Source organism: Chamaea fasciata, unplaced genomic scaffold (assembly GCF_029207755.1).
Source record: "Chamaea fasciata isolate MVZ Bird 193981 ecotype frontalis unplaced genomic scaffold, bChaFas1.0.hap1 SCAF_22, whole genome shotgun sequence".
Taxonomy (NCBI): Eukaryota; Metazoa; Chordata; class Aves; order Passeriformes; family Sylviidae; genus Chamaea; species Chamaea fasciata.
Window position 1 is genome coordinate 9,178,357 of NW_027094107.1, and position 20,592 is coordinate 9,198,948.

The window sequence follows — 20,592 nt, forward strand, 5'->3', positions numbered from 1 at the left end:
CTCTGCTCCATGCCCATCCAGCTCCCGTCCTGGCCTGATGGAGCTGGCAGCTCCTGACAGATCAGCTCACTTACAGCCCTGCTCTTCCCAGCAGCAGCAGACACACAGCTCATCTCAAGATTATTAGCAGCACAACAAAGCATCGGTACATTTCCCAGACTTTGTATCCTTTCACATGAAACACTCATTCCTTTGATCTCTCCCTGAGAAGGGGTTTCCTTGTTGTGTCAAACTATTAAGGAAATGAAGGAACACCCCCATACAATCCCTCTTTCTAGATGAACTGTAACAAGATAGTCAAAAGAAGGCATTTTCTCCCCACAGATCAGCATAGTGACTGAAATATTCAATATTCAGTATTTTGAAACAAGTTGTGCTACCTCTTTTGACAGGTTCACTCAACTCATTTTTGCTGTAGAGATAATATTGCCTTGAGTTGGTAATTAAGCAGAATAAAATTTTTACACACTAATGTCACCCTTACAAGGTCAGTGTTTATCTCACAGGATTTGAACACAAACAGAAGCTGTTGTAATGTACCTGCTACCACAGTTAATTAAGAACCACCGAGTATCTCTTTTAATATAAAGACATTACAGGTGGAGTGCAAAAGCTTCACAAAATACCTGTGCTTTCCTTTTCAGGTTTACATTACATGTCTGTGCACATGTATGTGTGTGTGCAGTCATGTACTGAAATTTTCAGCAAATTCAAGGAGCCCCGAGTATTTCTCCAAGGAGCCCTCAGGATTTCATCAGCCTACAGCAGCAAGGGTTTTTTGTCTCCCTCCCTCCCTTGCAGCTGGCCAGTATGCGTGACAGGCAGTTAGTCCTGCAGCAATGACCACTCTTCTATAAAAACCCCAACACAACCTGGTTTGAATGGCATCTGATTGGCACTGCTGAGAGAGAACCAAGCGCTCCCTGAAAGGCCTGCGCATTCCAGCTCACCCTTGCAAAGACCAGAAGGAAGAGCTTTCCAGGGCGACGCTGTCAGAGACACGAAAGCGGACTGAGAGGATTTTCAGAGCCCCTAACGCCTCTCGCCCAACTCTGTGCAGTTCAGCCGTGGCTTGGCAGGAGGAGAAGGCAAGGATGACCATACACAGAAGCGCACCTGCCCGCAGTGCTGCAGACCCCACGCCTCCCTGCCCGCGGAGCCAGAGCAGCCGGTCACGGGGCAGCTTTCCCCGGCCCGGACACAGGGCACCGGGCACGGACGCCGGTGAGCCGTGAGGACGCGGCGGCGGCCGGTGCCCCAGGAAGGAGCAGCGGCCCCGGCTCCCTCCCCCGGCACGCTGGCACCCAGGCCGGGGGGCAGCACCAGCTGCCAGCTGGGCACACACAGCAAGTAGGTCAAGAGCATCGCTCCTTGCAAGAGCTTTCTCTGCTGAATTCCGTGCCAAGACCGCATCGCTGCTCGTCACCCCAAGGCTCTGATAGTGCTGTTACCCCGACAGCAGAGGCCGGGTTTTCCCTCTCGAGATGTTCCAGGTGAAGCAGAACCGCCCATTTTTGACCAAATGCCTTTCGATATTAAAATCTCCACTCAGGCCTGGCCTGATTGCACAGAGCAGCTTTCACCAGGAGAGCTATTACAGCTGGGTAAAATCAAACAACTGAAACCCATAAATTAGGCACTTAAAGGAGATTTAACACTCACTCTAAAGAACTCTTTGGTTGAGCCTGAATCCAAAGTGCCATAGGCTATTTCAGTTTGTTTAGCCAGGTCCTCTGCACTCTCAATGGGTGAAACCATCCTTTCCACCGTGAGGAAGGCAGCGAGATTAGCCGTGTAGGAAGAGATAATGATGAGAGTGAAGAACCACCAGACTCCTCCGACAATTCGCCCTGAGAGAGATCTACGGAAAAACACACAGCATTAAACTGAAGACAATCCTTGTTGTTTTTTTTTCTTTCTTCACTGAAGAGAAGTTCACATGCACAACCCTTCTGTCCAGATCTTCCAGGTATCTGTGAGCAGGTGGACTGTGAGCCCGCTCCTGATAACCTTCCTCAGGAGTGAAAAGTCAGTGCACACCTGGTCTTACCTAGTGCAACTCTTTCTGTGGTCTTTCAGTGGAAACAAGAACAGTAAATTCAGAGAAAATTCATCTGAGGAGAGGAACAAGCTTCTCCTGACTTCCACAAACCCTTTGCTGGAGAAGGCTTTTGCCACAAGATTTTTGTTGTCTCTGTGTGCCCAGCCTTCCCCTGTGCTGGACCTGCTGGGATGTGCCAGCATCGTGTCCCTTTGCCCAGCCTGGAGGACACAAATGCACTTTTTACTGCATCCACTCCCAGAATGTAACATCCAGGAAACTGCTAAAAGGAATCTGAGTAACCACGCAAAAGAATGTACCAAAAATGATCCAGTGTCCTTCTCTCATCACAACCCAGCAGGAATTATAAACTGAATCTGCATATTGAAGTGAGAAGAGAGGCTGGCTTGGTTTATGTTTTATGTTAATTAAAATTTGCATGTTGCACTGTTCCAAGTCAAGCATATCCCTGCCTTATAAGCACCAGAGCAACAGAGAAGGAAACGGAAAAAAAATCTGTGTTTAGTTTTTGTTGCAGTCTTTGTTTTTTGTTTTTTTTAAAAGGAATTCCCTAAAGACTTAAGAAAAAGCCTATTTGCAAACAGGTAATTACAAAATGCCTAATGGTCAGAAGGCCTGGTTGGTGTCAGCAAGAGCTCTTGATGCTTTACAGCAACTGAACATCAGCCTCAAAGCATTTGATCTGGGCTGAAGGATGGCAGTGACACATCCCAGCTGGGTGGGGAATTTCAGTGCCATGTACATTGCTTCTTCAAATACAGCGTGTTTACCAAGAATCATCTCAGCTGCTGAGACAGAGCTGTTTCGTGTCTTCCCTTAGCTCTGCTGATACCAACGCAGGAAGAATCAATCCCAGACACATCTGGGTGGAACCTGGGTGCTGCAATCCTCAGTCTGTGCGAAGAGAAGAAACGGAAAACTCTTACCTGTTCATTTGTTTCCTTCCAGCCCCTCAGTGCCATCCCCAGACAGTGGGTACAAGTTGTCCTACCGACAGATGGAGATAGGCAAAACCACTAAAGTCCCATGAGGGGCCCCCACCCCACCCACACAGGGGGTTTGCTGGTGAACTGCCCAGTCTTGGCCAGAGCCTGAGATTGCCTGAGCCATGAAAAAAATGCCATTAAATTATTTGGAAAAAAAAAGAAAGAGAAAGAGAAAGAGAAAGAGAAAGAGAAAGAGAAAGAGAAAGAGAAAGAGAAAGAAAGAAAGAAAGAAAGAAAGAAAGAAAGAAAGAAAGAAAACAAAAAAGAGAAAAAAATGTCTCCATCCAACATTAAAGATCATAACAAAGAAATAAAATCAGCAACACAATAAAACTAGAAAGCTCAGTCTGAGATACGTGGGAGGAATGTGGCGAAAGGTGAAGCAGCACTGTTCTCCACTCTCCTTGCCCAAGGAGACAAAGCAGCAGCTCCCTCTGAGGGGGCAGAGGAAGGCTGTTCCTCAGAGCACACATCCACCAGGTCACCCAAAGTGGAGGAGGCCTCCCTGCCTTTCCCGAGGGCCTCCCAGGAGGATAAAAGGCTTCCAAGTTTCAGCTTGGGCAGTGCAGCCCTTGTGCTACTGAGTTGCTGCAAAGGGAATTTGCAGCAATATAAATACAGAATAAAGCCTTGAGTTAAGGAATCTATCTGCCTTCCTCTAAATTCTTGGTAGTTATCATGTGAGGGGGATTTTACAGACGGCTGCAGGCCTTTCTGGCCCTTCCTCGACAGGCAGGGTCTTGGCTTTAGCTATTTGGTAAAGCTTGATACCCTCGTACTTGGGCTGACACTATTTTCTCCAGCTACAATCAGCACCTGCTGAACTTGTCACGTAAGGCTTCCTTTGGAGCCAGCAGAGAAAAAGAGCCTGACACCCTCAGAAAGAGATTTGTGTCACTTGCTGTAGTGTGGGATAAATCTAAAGTTGTCCATCTGCCTCATGACTTCACAGGGAACCAAGATGCTCACTAAAAACCAGTCTATTGCTTTCCGACAGCCAAGTCAGGTGAAATTCACCCTCCTTTAGCTCCTCTCTTCACTACACACCTCCCATCTGCAGGGAAGACCTGGAGCTGAACTTCTCCGCCCTGCGGTGGTGTGGACAATTCCAGAGGGAGACTGAGGAGGGGTCTGGCTGGCAGGTCCAGCAGGTGAAACATCGACGTGCCTACAGCAGGACAACCTCTGTCTGGAGCTTCCAGGTTCCCATGGCCCTCTTGCTTTAAGGAAGCTCTTCAAATAGGAGGATGAAGAAAAGACTCATCAAGGTGTTCCGATAAATTCAGTGGAAGCATTGGGAGTAAAACTGTGTGTGTTCATTTTCCCTACAGTTTCCCACAGGAAACGTCTCACTTGCACTGGTAGCTGCCCCTTCTGTTGGCAGGACAGATGGGTTGCTAGGAGGGAGATGTGCAGAACACAAGTGTTTTCCAAACCAGTGAAACCTCGAGCTCCCACTGCTGCAACAACGAAGGGTTTGCGCCAGGCTGCACGTTCAGACAGCACCCTACACCCTGAGAAAGGTAAAACACCTCTCCCCAGAGGTCTGGCAACCTGCATGGACCAAGTCAGACACACACAGCACAAAGACCACCTGAGAGGCAGGAGAAGGGAACAGGGGAACCCCTGAGAAAAAAGGAACTTCCCCGAGGGTCCTTTGTGCAAGAGACACGGAGACCAGGGCTGTTCTCAGGAGAGCTGAGGTCACTTCACAGAAAACTGGATGTCACTGGAGTTGTTTCTCCCAGAGTCTTCCAATGAGCACAGAAAGGAGGATGAAGCAGCAGCCTGGGCTGCCATTGCTGTCACTTGGTGTCACAGGATGAGGCCAAAGAAAAATCAAACAGACCACAAGACCGACACTGAAGGGAAGACAGACAGACGGAGAGTTCAGGAACAAGAACAAGGCCTGGCAGCCTCCTTGACCAAGGCACCCCAGTTCCCCCGTCCATCTGCTCGGATGAAGACTCCTTATACCCACTGCAGGGGCTGGTGTGGAGGGATGCAGGAGAAAAAGGGTTAGTACAGGTAATCAGAGAGTGCCTGAACCGCATTACACCAACTTAATTATGCAATTCAAAACAACCAATTAATGCTTTAACTTAATATAGTTTACCAAATCACCTCAATAAACAGATACTCTGTATGACATTATTTTAAAGTGAATTAGAGTGCTAACAAATGAGAGGAGCAACACAGATCTGGAAGAACAGGATTATAACTCAATTGTCAAAACAAAGTCAGATGGTGTTTTCAAAAGCAAGTAAACAGGAAGAGTGCATACCTTGAGAGGAAATTTAAAAGGAAGCATGGAGCCAAATGAGAGCAAATTAGTAACGAGAGAAAAAACAAAATAAACATTCAAATTCACATTCAGTTTCCGGGAGAATAATACATCTAATCCATTCAAACAAAACCTCATTTATCAGAATAGCTCGGATTTTGTTTCTGCTCAAGGCCGTAAAGGCTATTTGATTTCCTGTATTACAGATCCACAATAAGCTTCTCACGCTACTCCATTTCTGCTTGGGCAGTTTGGATGGACAGAGCACAGCTGTAATGCTGACAAATGACCCTGAGCACCTGTCGGCTGTGGAGCCCCTCCACGTCCTGCACTCTCAGCGGGCCCCCAGCTCCGGGGCAGCCCCTGGGCACACACCGGGCACACTCTGCACGGCTGGACGTGCTCCAGCACAGGAGTGCACTGGGACTTCCAGCAAGGTCACCTCACCCTCTCACTGCCAGCCTCAAAGTCCCACAAAGTCATTCCCATGGCCTTTAACAGGAGTCTCCCGAGTCTTCTGCTGTGAAGGCGGGGACCTAGAAACACACCCTCTAAATGACCAACCTCTTGAGACAGTTTTTAATAACCCCCTGTCTTTTTCCATCAGCAATTAATTAATCTAGCCTCTTTGTTCTACATGAATAAAGAGCAAAATGAAAACGCATGCTCTCACAGAGATTTCAAAGATACTTTTGCTCAGAACAGTGTTACAAATTTGACTGTTTTTTCCTGATTCCATTTGCTGTACGCATCTTACATAAAAGCAACTTTAATAATCTACTTTTGATCCCTCAAAAGTGAATTTTCAATGCTTTAGCTCACGATGCAGAAAACGCAGCAGCCTTTGATAGCAGAACAGAACCGCTGAAATAAATGTTGATTACATCAAGGGATGCACTAACCCCCAACCTCTGGCTGCTCTCGGATTCTGGTGAGACGACTCCTATTAAATACAGAGAGGAGAGTATAGGGATATATCCTCTGGAATATCCACACAGCATACTCACCAAGGATAGATCTAACTAGTCATTAGATGTCACAGCTGTTCCACACAAAGGCGGCTCAAAGAGCCTTTATCAGCAAGCACAAAAGTGATCTCTCCAGGCTGCTTGTCGGCATCTCTCTACGAGTGCTGCACGCTCTCATATAAGAAATTTATTCAGACAAAAGTCACAATGGAAGAATGAAGCCCCTTTTAGTGGCAATAAAATAGTATGAAACATTCATATAGTCAATGTACTGTGAATGGTGTAACCTTACAAAGATACGGATTAGGAGTAGAATGCTTGGGAATAGTCCCTTCTACGGAAAAGAAATTTGACATTTTAATCAACCTCAATCAACATATCAGTCAAAGGAACAGTGTTTCTGGAATTTAAACCAAGGAATTAAATTTCTCCTTTTTCCCTGTAACAATGCAAGTAACTGCCTGGAATGTTATCATGGAAGATAACAAAATAACTGGGCAACATCTTCCAATGGGGGCCACATATTAATACTGATCTAATAGCTTCTGATGGACAGATAAATAGATATACTGCTGTCTCTCTCCTTTTATTGTAGGTATTTCCAAGGCACTTACTGTGGGTGTATTGAAAAAACCAGCGTGTTCCACTTGTTATATAAGGCAAATGGCTGGCCGTGCCAAAGAGTCACATGAGAGCTTCCCAAAATCCAATGCACTTCTCTCTGCTGTCAATAAGCAGCCCTAGCAGAACCAGTGCATGCCTGCAGCTTTCCATGTGATGTCCCAGTGCTTATTTCCCGGTCCTTTAATTGGGCACACACATGGTCAACAGCAATTTAAACGTTCCACCACTCGTCCCTCCGCAGCAAGCACTGGGCAAATGTCACCGCAGGTCTGAGGAACAGGGAGGGCAAACAGGGGCAGGAGGGCAGCAGCTGCCAGGGCACAGGGAGGCTGCGCACCCAGACGCCACAACGGGGAACTGACGCCCATTTCTGGGAGGGTTATTGCACTCCAGCAGACAAAACCATGATCCTTCCCAAGAAACTTCATAGGAATTCTGTCCCTTGCTTCAGTGAGGCCACTCAGGACTCCTAATGCTACATGGACCAGCAACGCCTGGCACCTTTTCAATGACTCCGGTATGGGAAAAGGCAACCTGGACATCAACAAGGTGCATTTTGAATGCCAGCCCTTAGGAAAAAGATCTCTCTCTTCCTCTAAATAGCAGCCTTGTTAAATGGAAAACTACATTCTGTTTGTCTTAGCAGATGTTTTTAATAAATAAAATAGCTGGAAACTGGTTATTAAATTATTGTTGTACAAAATAAAATTATTGCTCCACCACAAAGAAACTAGATAATTTTACTGCTTATAACAAGCACATCACCAAAGTACTTTACCAGTGTAAACGCAGAAAATGATGGATGTTATTAAAAAAAAATCTGCGGTATGCACTGTTCAATTAGAGGGAGCGTCACCATTTTCATTCGGTTTTTAAAATACTTCTATAAAATAAATATAATTCTACAATAGTTAATAGCAGTGCTCTCTGTTAAACTGGTACTAATATCAATCACACTTGTCTACAGCCTTATCCAGAAAGAACGCCTTCACGGATAAGAGAAATCTTTCTGGAAACTGGCAATGCTCATTAGAGCACACTGAGCATGAACAGAGGGCCAGCAGGTGAGACTGGGCTGAGACACACGGAGAGGACAGGAGAGGACAGCAGCACAGCACATCTGGACACACCAACGTGGGCAAAATGGTGGCACGCAGAAGGGTGAGGGGATGGCTCAAGAAGAACAGAACTGGAGAAATTACGCTCAGAAGAAAGTGAAGAGACTAGCAGGAGCCTTGATGGGAGTGGAGATGCTTTAAAGTGCTGTTGCATGTGGCTTTTAAAAAGAAATCTCATTTTGCAAAGCAGAATGTGTCATATGCACCAAGGAGATGACCGTAAAATGAGATATGCAGCAAAAACACGGTAGCCCTCCAAGCATTGCTGAAAACAGAAAACCCTATGCATTTTACAGCCTCAACATGGTGAATATAAGTTTGGCAGAAATGCATAAACGGCATCATAAGCAATGCTACTTACTCCGGAGGCGAATGTTAGCAAGCATGGTGGCTTGATGAGGATGCTGAATATTGAATGGAAATGTCAAAATAAAAAATTTGGAATTAAAAAGAGATTTGAGAAGGTAACATATATGCACCATGGCAACGGAAAATGACCATAAAATGCAAAAAGGTGATGGAGTGATATGGAACAAACCTTGGAGAAATATCGCATCCTTGCTGCATAAAGGCACCCAGGGAAAACCAAAGGCTGTTAAATATTCCAAACTCATTTGGAGGGTCAGGAGGGTTCTGAGGGTCACGTGGTTCTTCAGTGTTGTCTTCCAAGTGCCACTCATAGGGGCTGAATCTGCTGACTAGGAAAAGAACCACGCTGACGCCAATGTAAGCAAAGACTATACACATCCAGATCTCATAAGCCAAAGGGTCCAGGAAAGAGAACACGCCCGGCTTAGATTTCTGAGGCTTCTTGATCATGATGGAGATGCCCAGGCTCATAAAGGGTTTGGAAAAGTCTATGACTTCTTCTCGCACCAATGTTATGGTGAGGGGGGCAACAGCTATATCTGCTCTCTGAAAAGGGAAAACAAAGCCAAGTTAGGCACGAGTCAGACACAACAGAATCACACTCTAGAGTCTCAGGCTAACGAATCAGATGATAAATTACAAGAGTGAGTGGAAATAAATTCTTTGCAGGCTATTTTGCAGTCACTGAAGTTAAGGACTACATGATATTAACAGAAACTTATTAACAAGAAAAACTACAATCAAATCTGTGCAAGGGGCTCATGACAGCAGCAGATATTTCTATTAAGTTAAAACACATGAATAAATACTACACAAACTGGACAGTGAGATGGCAACAACACAAAGTCATTTTGTAGTAATGGTCTGTAACCGCCCATTTGTCTTGAAGAATTTGGACAAATTCTGTGTTTGCTATGTTTTAATTTTCTCTTTTCCATTCTTTCAGCAGGTTCTCTTGCCTTACTGATTAGTCCAGATCTTTAAAAGGAACCCAGGAGAAGTACTCAGTCACTGAATTTCAGCTGCACTTGGGTGCTACTACTCGTATGCTCCTTTAAAACTGCACTGCACTAAGGGACAAAAATGGTTCTCAGGGAAACCTTGACGCAGCAGTACCTGAACCACTGTGCACCTTTTAAGTCAGATCTTTTTCCCCACTAGTAACTGGGCATCTCTTTCTGGTGGAAAAATAAAGCCTGATTAAGTGGAAGTTTGAATGAAAGTTAATGGGAGATGTTAATAAGGTACAATTAAAATCTGTGCCATAAAATAATTGAACATGCCTTTATGTAAATCTGATGGTGATGTAGGCAACTCTCATTAACATCGGGTTGGCTCCTCCTCCTAGCTCTGGGTTTGGGTTTTACATCTGACAAGCACAACTGGCAAAGGCTTCTCATGGAGCTGATCAGAGCTCCGTGGGCTCAGCGCCTGCTGCTGCAGCCACCCCGGAGAACTGCTCAGGGCCAAGGGCAGTGACAGCCCTGCCGGAGGAGGCCTGGCCTTCCCCACAGCTGCCTCTCTCTGCAGGGCCCCCCTCTGCACACACAACCTCCAGGTTTGCTCCAGCCACCCAAGGAAATCTCTCAGCAGCTCTCATCGGCGTGTGCAGCTACAAGGGATGTGCAGGAGTTCGCTGCTGGAATAATCCGATAAAGCCGTGCCTGGGCATGCAAGGAAATCATGGCCCTGGGCGCCCCCTCTGACAGCCCCTGCTGACAGACACGGGCACTGGGACGCTGCCTTTCCTCTCGAGTGGCCCTTCCCTCAAGGAGAAAGCCTCGGCTCATTCGTGGTCACTTACTGCAAAAATCGAGCTGAACGTGGCCTGAATATAAAACTGAAAACGCCTCTGGATGCCTGGATGTTCACTGGCTTTGCAGATGAACGTGTTCATCACCTAAGTAACGGAGACACTGGAGGGGAGGTACGGGTAGAGCGAGGGAACACCTCTGCATGATGTTGGAACTTGTCCACTGAGGAATTCCCCCAAACATGTATTTATTTCTCTTACAGCTGCTGCTTGTTGAGTTCCTGTAATACTCTGGATGTCAGCAGTCAGGGCGAGATTCACACAGAATATCAGTTTGAAATGTAGTCAGAGTCCACAGCCAGCTGGAAGACTGTGCACTTTGACCATGCCACCGTACTGCTTGTTGAACTAATGAGGTACTTACAAATTAATCCTTATTAGAGCAAGCTTAGCGGACCAGGAGCCCTGCAGAGACTCAGCAATGGCTCCATGTGAAGTGAAGCCCAGGTGGGAGGCAGTGCCTTCCTGCCAGGCACCCCTGCACATGGACTGCCAGCTGTAGAACACCCCTCCAAGGGAGGGAAAGGCTCCTGCAGCTCTAAGAGCATCTAGCTTCTGGAGCATTTTCATGGACTTGGAGAATTTTAACTCTCCCAAAGTAGTATTTTAGTTGCCAAAGTAGACATGGTGGAACTGTTCCTAAGTGCTGATGCAGCATGCAGTAAGATCCATATCCCCTTCGTGCCCAGCTGAGTTCATGAGGATGTTCCTGTGGGGGGATGATGCTGATGCTGAAGCACAGACAAATCACTTGTTTAAACCCTGACTGTTACCATGTTCGTATCATACAGTTCAGATTTCTTTGTAAATAATTTCTAACTGCACTTTAATATTAAATGGGATACAAATACTAATTTTCTGATACATTTCAGCCTTCCTGCTTTCCTACCATCCCCAGCAAAGGCATTCACTGTATTGGAAACACCAAAATCCACCCTGATCCCCTAGTGAACGTGGCAGCAAATGGTTTGTGCAGGGGGGACAAGCATGGGTTCACACACAGGCTCTTGGGAAACCAAGGCGCTGAGAGCGGACCGGCTACAGTCCAGTACCCGAGCCTGGCTGCTCACCACTTCCCTGAATATTAGCTGCACTAGGGAGGCTAAAAAATGGTTCTCTCTTAGCTTATTTATTTAGAGATACAGTATTTGAAATGGAGAGCTTATGGAGAGCCCTAAGCACCCTAAAGGATCATTAATAACTGCAGCACTGCTGAGAACTTCCTCCCTGTTATGGCTGCAGATAAGCAGAACCCACACAAATTGAGCTCGATTAAGAAGAACACAACCACAAACATGCCCTTCCTCGCACAGAGCTGGAGAGGGGTTTAAGAACCTCAACAACTGAGCTTTGCTAATCACTCATGACTAATGGCGTTTCAAACATCATCTCCACTGCATTTCAGCTGGGCGAGAAATGTCACGGATTCCTCTGAGGCTTGTTCTGTCTTTGCCTACCAGTGTGGGAGGGATGGATTTAGAGAGGACAGGCAGCACAGAGGCGCTGCCCACTCTGCTCAGAAATGACCCCAGGGAGCTGCAAACCTCCAGACTCTTACAGGGAGGGAGAAAAAAAAGCCAACGGAAATAGCCTTCTACATGGAGAATGAAAAATGATAAGATGTTCCACCTCTGTAATCCAAAAGGAGGGACAGGATTCTCCTGCTTACAGACCTACTGACGACTCTCCCAAATCCAAAGCTGTGCACTGGAGACAGTGACAGATCTGGGCTGTGCTCCCGCCTGCACCTGCTTTGGGTCACTGCTGCTCCCAGAACTGAACACCTCCTTTGCTCCAGGGTCACTTCTCAAGAAGTGAAAAGTCTGGGCTGCAGTGACTTTGTGCGCCAGGCCGCACCCCAACTCTGCAGAAAAGGACAGGGACACCGATGGATTTCCACTGGCAGCCAAACCTCTGGGCACCCCAAAAGTGCTGAATGCAGGCACACAGGGACACCACAAGAGACTGGGCTGCAATGCTGACTGTCTGTGAGCGTGTCTGAGCACTCCTCAGTGCAGTCTGAGGTTTCCAGGTACCAGAAAAGAGTGTCAGACACAGCAACACATCACCTGTGGTTCTGGCTGCTAGGAGGTACCTTTGTAAAGGCAGCCCAATATCCCCAAGGATATTCAGGGTGTGCTGAGAGGCCAGGTCATGGGGGCAAGGTGGTTTTAACACATTAGCTCGCACTTATTTAAAGCCAACAGGTCATATCTGACCAGCAACATGCTGCACTGAGGTCTTAATGTGCCCTAGCTGAGCAGTGTAAAAAGGTATTAAGGTGTTAAAACAGCAGTTGGCCCTGTCTGCCACAGTTTGTCAAAGTTAAATCCATTTGTGATTTCTGCGGATGCCCACAGCTCACTCTGACACACTCCTGCCATTCGCAGATGGACACATAAAGGGTACATCTGCTTTTGGGGCTGTGGACATATGTGTGCTGCCTCTGCCTGTGCTGGGGCTCAGGTCAGCCAAAGCCCAGGACCACGGCAGCGTGGCTCTGTGCCAGGGCTCGGATCCTGACCCCACAGCTCAGCCTGGCCAGGGACCCCAGGTCTGTCCCTGTGCGCAGGACCCCAGGTCTGTCCCTGTGCGCAGGACCCCAGGTCTGTCCCTGTGCGCAGGACCCCAGGTCTGTCCCTGTGTACAGGACCCCAGGTCTGTCCCTGTGCGCAGGACCCCAGGTCTGTCCCTGTGTACAGAACCCCACCCCTGTCCCTGTGCGCAGGACCCCAGGTCTGTCCCTGTGCGCAGGACCCCAGGTCTGTCCCTGTGTACAGGACCCCAGGTCTGTCCCTGTGCGCAGGACCCCAGGTCTGTCCCTGTGTGCAGGACCCCAGGTCTGTCCCTGTGTACAGGACCCCAGGTCTGTCCCTGTGTACAGGACCCCAGGTCTGTCCCTGTGCGCAGGACCCCAGGTCTGTCCCTGTGCGCAGGACCCCAGGTCTGTCCCTGTGCGCAGGACCCCAGGTCTGTCCCTGTGTGCAGGACCCCAGGTCTGTCCCTGTGTACAGGACCCCAGGTCTGTCCCTGTGTGCAGGACCCCAGGTCTGTCCCTGTGTACAGGACCCCAGGTCTGTCCCTGTGCGCAGGACCCCAGATCTGTCCCTGTGTGCAGGACCCCAGGTCTGTCCCTGTGCGCAGGACCCCAGGTCTGTCCCTGTGTACAGGACCCCAGGTCTGTCCCTGTGCGCAGGACCCCAGGTCTGTCCCTGTGTACAGGACCCCAGGTCTGTCCCTGTGTGCAGGACCCCAGGTCTGTCCCTGTGTACAGGACCCCACCCCTGTCCCTGTGCGCAGGACCCCAGATCTGTCCCTGTGCGCAGGACCCCAGATCTGTCCCTGTGTGCAGGACCCCAGGTCTGTCCCTGTGTACAGGACCCCAGGTCTGTCCCTGTGTACAGGACCCCAGGTCTGTCCCTGTGCACAGGACCCCACCCCTGTCCCTGTGCGCAGGACCCCAGGTCTGTCCCTGTGCGCAGGACCCCAGGTCTGTCCCTGTGCGCAGGACCCCAGGTCTGTCCCTGTGTGCAGGACCCCAGGTCTGTCCCTGTGTGCAGGATCCCAGGTCTGTCCCTGTGCACAGGACCCCAGGTCTGTCCCTGTGCACAGGACCCCAGGTCTGTCCCTGTGCACAGGACCCCAGGTCTGTCCCTGTGCGCAGGACCCCAGGTCTGTCCCTGTGCGCAGGACCCCAGGTCTGTCCCTGTGCGCAGGACCCCAGGTCTGTCCCTGCCCACAAAACCCCACCCCTGTCCCTGTGTCAGGGTCTGTCTGCGCTGCAGGACAGCAGCGCACTGCTTGCTGCCTCTGGGGACCTGCACTGCGCTCCCCTCGGCAGAAATCAGGAGTCAGGAGAAGGGGTGACTTCACCCACCCATGGCACAGCCGGGCCCTGCCACAAAGGCCTGCGGGAGGTTCCAAGGAGAAGCAGGGACCGGAGCAGTCTGCCCCTCTGCTCTGGTTCCAAGGCCAGAAGTGCCCCCTTGAGCTCTCCCCGTGCTGTGGTGGGGCCAGAGGCCAGCCCCACGGGAGGCTGCTCAGGGGGATGTGTGTGCAGCCCCCTGACAGACCGCAGAGCCTGCTGGCTCCTGGGGACCGCGGCCCCCGACACCCCTGCTGCTGTCCTCTGTGCTGTTCTACAGACTGAGAGGTTTTGTAAGGCCTTGTTTTAACCTGAGCAGAGTTTTAAAGGCTGGAAGGTCTGGCCGCTCTTTTCATTCCCAAAGCATTTGTAGTTACAATTAAGGTCTGTGTTAAAACTAGTGTCAATTAGCCTCAGTGCAGTGAAAAGCATCAGGCCCGGGGAGGGATGGCTTCCCTGGCCCAACAGGGGAGGAAGAACAGCAGCCTGCTTTAAGAGGGGGAGAAGAAACAAAAGGCTACAGAAAGAGGCTGACCCCGCAGAAGAGAAAAGACGACTGTGCAGTGCTCAGCAGCTGGTGGGTGCGCAGCCCTGAGCACAGAGCCCAGGGAGCTGCTGCTCAGCCCCTGGGTCACTGCAGGACAGCGCCGGCCCTGCTGGACTGCTCAGCTGCTGAGATTTGAACAGTGATCCGCTCTCCTGGACTGACAATGATTTAGCTACTCCCCTTCTGAAAGGTCCAGGAAAAAAGCATTACCTATTTTCTATTTTTACTCTGTTAGAAGTTCCCACTATGCTTTGGAAATTTCGTTTAAAAAACTAACTGTGCTTGAATGGGCATCTGGTAGGATGAGGAGTTTTGACTCCATCAGAGTGAAGGAGCAAAATTAATGGGTTTTTTCAGCCTGAACTGACACTTTTTGATTTATGAAAAACCAAATACATTTCCTCTTACGCCAAATTTCATTATTATTACTACTAATCAGTATTACAATTATCATTACTACCACTATTACTACTGTCACTAACAGTTAACCGAGTCGCCTGCGCTCCGTAGGAAGCCACAGAAACAATGAACAGGCACAACCCAACACCCAGTGCAGCTCATTCGGCTTTTGGCATTAAAACGACGAGCCGTCCATTTCCTGCGACTGTCCTAAGAGCGGTTTCAGACAAGACTGCACTGAGGGGCAATGCAGGAAGGGGCTCGGTACCCAAAAAGCCGCCTGAGATGCCGCAGCAGTGCCAGCGGTGGCCAAGGCTGCTGGCTCAGGAATACGCTCTATTCGACAGATGACCAGTCCCTGGTCATCACCTGACACAAATGCAATCTAAAGGATTGTGTGTCTGCCGCAGCCCAGCTCAGCTGCCGGACAGCCGCCACCAAAACCCATCAGGCCCCTTTCATCCCACCAAGCCTATCTCCCACAGATGCTAACAAAGGTACTTAAAATCTAATCTGCCTCTCGTCTTCCCAAGATGGAATCCAGAGGAGCCAAATTTGAGTCATTTTGCTGACAAGATTCACAGGGGCATTACGGTAACTCACTTTTAGCTCCCTAATAGAGTTTTGAGCCCGTGAGAGATAAAGTCGGCACGTAAATGAGGTGCTTGCTCCAAATAATTAGCACTTCTAGAGTACTTCTCATCTGCAAAGCGCTCGGTGAACAAACACCCCTGTGAGTGCAGAACACAGCCCCCTCAGCGCATGGAGAAAGGGGCCAAGGGTATTTCACAATGTTTGCAAACAGAGCTGGGCAAAGGTCCGGAGGGCTGCTGAGGTTTGGCCTCCCAGTTCAGGGGCTGTTCTCCCTGCTCACAAAGCCAGGAGGATTTCCAGGCAGCCGGGAAGCTCAGCTCGGCTGGGCAGGCTGGGGAGCTGGCTCAGCAGCACGGGGCTGGAAGCATTAACCGGGGTCTGCGCTCAGACCTCACGGGACACATCTGACCTTTGAATAATCGAGCATTGCACTGGAGAGGTTCAGAAACAGAGCTCAGCACGAGCACAGCAACTGCTGGGGGTCAGGGAGGGAAACGTTCCTCAATCTTTCATTAACGAGAAAACACAGATGAAAGCTGTGCTCAGAATACAAAGGAACTGACCTTTTTGCAGGAGAAAATGAGAATGGCGGGGTGGTTGTGGGGTTGCCTTGAGGAATGGCTTGTGGCGCCTGCAGGGCTGGTTTTGCTGGGGTGGAAAGGTCACCAGCCTGCTTAGGGCGAAGTCTGGCGCCAAGGAGCAGAGCTCTCTGAGTTAGGCTGGTCCCAAGGGGCTGTGGAAAAGGCAGCTGCAGCCAACCTGCTCATCACACAGTGGTTTGGGTCACACAGGACCTTGACAGATCATCCAGCTCAGCCTCCCTGCAGAAAGCAGGGACATCTTCCGCTACATCAGGGTGTTCAGAGCCCTGGCCAGCCTGACCTCCAGTGTTTCCAGGGATGGGGCATCCACTGCTTCCCTGGGCAACCTGGGCCAGGTCCTCAGCACCCTCACAATGAAGCATTTCTTCCTAAGATCTAATCTGAATCTACCTTCTTTCGTTTTAAAGCCATTTCCCTTGTCTTATCACTACATCACCGTCTAAAACATCTCTCCCCACCTGTCTCGTAGCCCCTTCAGGTACTGGAAGGTGCCCTAAGGTCTCCTTGGAACCCGCACTCCGCCAGGCCGAGTCTCAGCTCTCCGAGCCTCTGCTCACAGAGCAGCTGCCCAGCGCTCCCTCAGAGCATGTCTGGGCCCTCCGTGAAGGTGGATCCCGTGTGGCACAGCAGCTGCACACAGCAGACTGACCTCCCCGGCCCCAGACACTCAACCCTGAGCCACGTGGCACCTCTCCTCCCCGGGTGCAGGCAGTCCCTGTGCTCTGACTGTTGCCAGCAGCTCAGGCTCTCTTCTGCCATGCCTTTCCCACATGGTAAGGTCATCTCTTAAGTGAATGAACAAGTTTCATAGCTTGTCACTTGCAAGTACATCAAAAGGACCCAATTACAGCTGATACTCTTGATATTTCCTGAACCACACACAGAGCAACTGAGGGTAGAGGTTTCCAGTGCAATGTAATTTGCTTGAACTAAACTAAACCTTTGCTTCAGAGGTTCTCAATGGACTTGTGTTCTCTGAGAGCCAACATCGGTCTCCCAAACTGCACAACCGAGGCAGGGGCAGTTCAGAGGATTTGCATAATGGCAAACCTCAAAGCAATGGGGAAGCAAAGAAGTAATCCAAGGGTCCAGAACCCTGTTTACTTTCTGCAATCAGCACACTTCCCTCCCTGCCACAAAACAATACAACAAAAACATTATTATTTCTATAAAACATTCTCAAGTTGAACAGGCTACCAATTACACAGTGAGGCATCAGGATTGACTGCTCCAGAGTAAGGAAACTTGTGAAAACCTAGCAATTACTCAAAAAAGATTGATTCATTTGGAAAGAATTATCTCACCAAACATTTTGCAAGAATGATGATGCATTATCCCAAGGAAATTTTGAGGTGACTTTTAGAAATTACACTCACCCACAGAACAAAAGGAGGCAATTGAAATATGGGCTTCTGCTCAGATATTTTTAATAAAGGAAAGCTTGTTAAAAATAAACTGCAAAAAAGATTTGGGCGGAATCACAAATCATCTCATTAGCATTTGAGAAAAAAAAAGATGAAATATCAGCTTGAGAAGTCTTTTCTGCAAAGCCAATTTTCTCCCCCTTCCATCTGGTTTATCTGTATTCCAAAATTCTCATTTTCAAAGAAGTTTCTAAAATGGCAGTTCCGGACTGTTTTTGTTCTTACTAAACAAAGTGATGTACACCCAATATAGAAATATAAAGAGGAATGCAGTGAATTAGCCTTTTTTTAATTTTTTTTTTTTTTTGTCTGACAGTTGATTTTTGAAGCCAAACCCAGGGCTTAAAGAGGAAAACCACGTGGGTGATTTCACACCTGCATTGCCTCTCGCCCTGAAATGCAACATGGAGTTCAATGGGTCTGGTCAAACACAAACCAACATCAGTGACCCAGCAAGGCTCAGCACCCCAGATCAGACCTTTGGTGACAGGGACAGCCCCGGCACTTCAGGGACTGATACAGGAAAAGGAGATCTGGCAAATGAAGAAGCAGCATATGAAGAGCAAACTGGAAATTCTGCTGTAAACAAGAATTTGAAGTTTGCCCAATGCTACTTCTCAACATTTTGGGGACTCCGATTTGGAGAACAGCAGTAAAAAAGCGACACTTTCCTGCAATGAAACAATTAGAAAAGCAGACTATAAAAGTGGCAATACAAAGAAATATCTAGAATTTTAAAGGTAGTATTCAAACAGACGATCTTTATTTTGCAGTCTATTAACTTCGAGCATAATTTTTTATAAAGAACATGAAAATGAAGGTTAAGAGAAACTTACCCCATAGACCAGTTCACCCACCATGCCATTCCATATCTTAGTCTCAGGGTCCCTAGCTCCATATTTCCCATCTCCAACAATTGACAGTTTGTATTTTATTCCAACATGTTTTGCTATTTCAGAAGCTAAGTCTACACAATATCCTTCATATCTCTCATTCCCTTCTAGTTGTTCATGGTTTTTCTTATACATTACATATGGTGATTCCTTTGAAACAAAAGTAAAGATCAAAAGTCTATGAATGTAAAATACAGCTGTAAACCACACAAAATGAGAGTTGTTATTATCCTTTATATTACTGGCAAGTATTTACAATATTTTCTGCTTTGGTACAGAAATTAGAATGACAGACTTCTGCAGTATAAAAATCCTTGGCTGATCCCACAACCACACAGTATTGACTGTATTCCTAGTAAGAAGCCATTGAAGACAACAGGACTTTTTAACAGTTACACTTCTGTCTGCAGAATTAGGCCTGATTAGACAGTCAAGTAGCATCATTGTAGCAGTAATTCAAGTTTTAGTGTTTAAAGACTGACATATCCAACACCTGTACCATCACCACGATCTCCTAAGGCCCCAGTGGCCAAGAATGGGGCTCTGATGGAGATATTTTCAAAGCAGCCTAAGGGAAGCTGGGTCGAAATCCTCAGCAGCATTTTTTGTCACTGAATTCCCTTAGCCTTCTTGGAAAATTCTAGTTGAAATGCCGATTATATCTCACAAAATCCATAGGAGTATAAAATAGCATGCTTCAGGAAACAGCATAAAATTGACTGATGCTCAGCAGAACAGTAAAAAGCACAGAAGTCACAAGGAACGCTGTACAGAGCAGGTCTGTAGAGGCGTTGGCACTGACACAGGTGCTGCTGCTCGTGACACACAGGAAGAGCTTTGCTCCTTTGGGATTGCACAGGTAAAGGCTGCTTTTCACCCAGTGCTAGAGCAGTTGCAGTCCTCTACAGGCTCCACTGCCACCCTCACTCAGTCCACAGGGGCTGGGTTTACAGGAGCTGCACCTGAGTGAGGGGTGCAAGGTTTGACTCTCGAGCAGGAAGGCCAGCCTCTGTGCTCATTTACACACATGCAGAATAACTTCACTCCCATGAGGCGCCTCACTGAGTTCAAGTGTCTGGGAAGCAGCAAAGCACAAAGCTGAGCCCAGTGAGCTCCTCCTGGGAGCAGAGTTACTGGTGTATGGAAGTTAGCAGGGCCCAGCTCTCAGAATATCCCTGCAAGGTACTGAACTTCCCAGCCACTTGAATTCACACAGCATTGAACATCTGCCTCCTGCCGAGGTGTCTATCACACCTCAGGAGTCACGTGCCTTGTTTCCTAAACACAAACACACCGAGAACATAAAACTTACCAGGATGGTAGTGACTACTATAGTTCTGTTCTCCACAGATGAAGTGTCATTAGAGGGCAGCTGATCTAATGCTGGCACATATCTTTCATATTCATTCCAATAACCAGCCTATAAAAATGGAGATTGTTACCTCATTACATGCCTTTACAAGGACTCTGCTACTTGAACTTGTTACAGCAACACCAAAACCCGTGGCTTTGTAACACTTCTCATTCCCTGCTTTTGTCATTAAGGGACTGCATTAGCTTTACATCCATTTCCTTAAAGAAACAATGTTCTCAAGCCCAAAAGCAAACCAGCACAAGCCAAATCTAACTGAAAATACACATTAAATTCTCCCTATCTCAATTCACATCAGTATGGTGCCTGTGGAAAAAATCCCCCTATATCCACAGCACAAGAACATACTACAGACAAGAAAATAAACTGCACAGCATTCTGAGTAAAATTCTCTGACTTTGTGGTTTTTATCCAATACAGCCCCTGCAGACCTGAGCTGGCTTTAGAGCAGACACTGTTGGCAATGCAGACACATTATCTGCAGCGTGGAGCACAAAACCCTCCGTGAGCACGAGGTGACTTTATCAGCTGCCTGGTGCTGACCTTTGCCTGCATCACCAGCTACAGCAATAGCTTTGGTATTGTGCACAACACAGAGATGACACTGTTCTCTGCATTGCACACCTCCCTGAGGGGCTGGGCCACCTTTAGAGGTATTTGGTTATCAGAATG

At 48.1% G+C, this 20,592-nt stretch overlaps 1 protein-coding gene across 7 annotated transcripts in view; it reads right to left on the minus strand.

Annotated features, from left to right (window-relative positions):
- The window catches only part of GRIA3 (glutamate ionotropic receptor AMPA type subunit 3), a 127,724-nt gene that overhangs the window by 30,591 nt on the left and 76,541 nt on the right, over positions 1-20,592 (minus strand). For 5 of the 7 annotated variants that reach the window (XR_010723660.1, XM_066202625.1, XM_066202624.1 and 2 more), the window contains exons 9-12: positions 19,861-19,968; positions 18,492-18,698; positions 8,581-8,957; positions 1,663-1,861 (exon numbers count right to left, since the gene is read on the minus strand). Coding sequence is in view for 6 of the 7 variants with exons in the window: in XM_066202625.1 (XP_066058722.1) it covers positions 1,663-1,861; positions 8,581-8,957; positions 18,492-18,698; positions 19,861-19,968 (891 nt within the window). In the remaining variant the exon portion in view is untranslated. Of the gene's footprint in view, positions 1-1,662; positions 1,862-8,580; positions 8,958-18,491; positions 19,511-19,860; positions 19,969-20,592 lie in introns of those variants that run through there. The other 2 variants (XM_066202626.1, XM_066202628.1) reach the window with 2 other exon arrangements.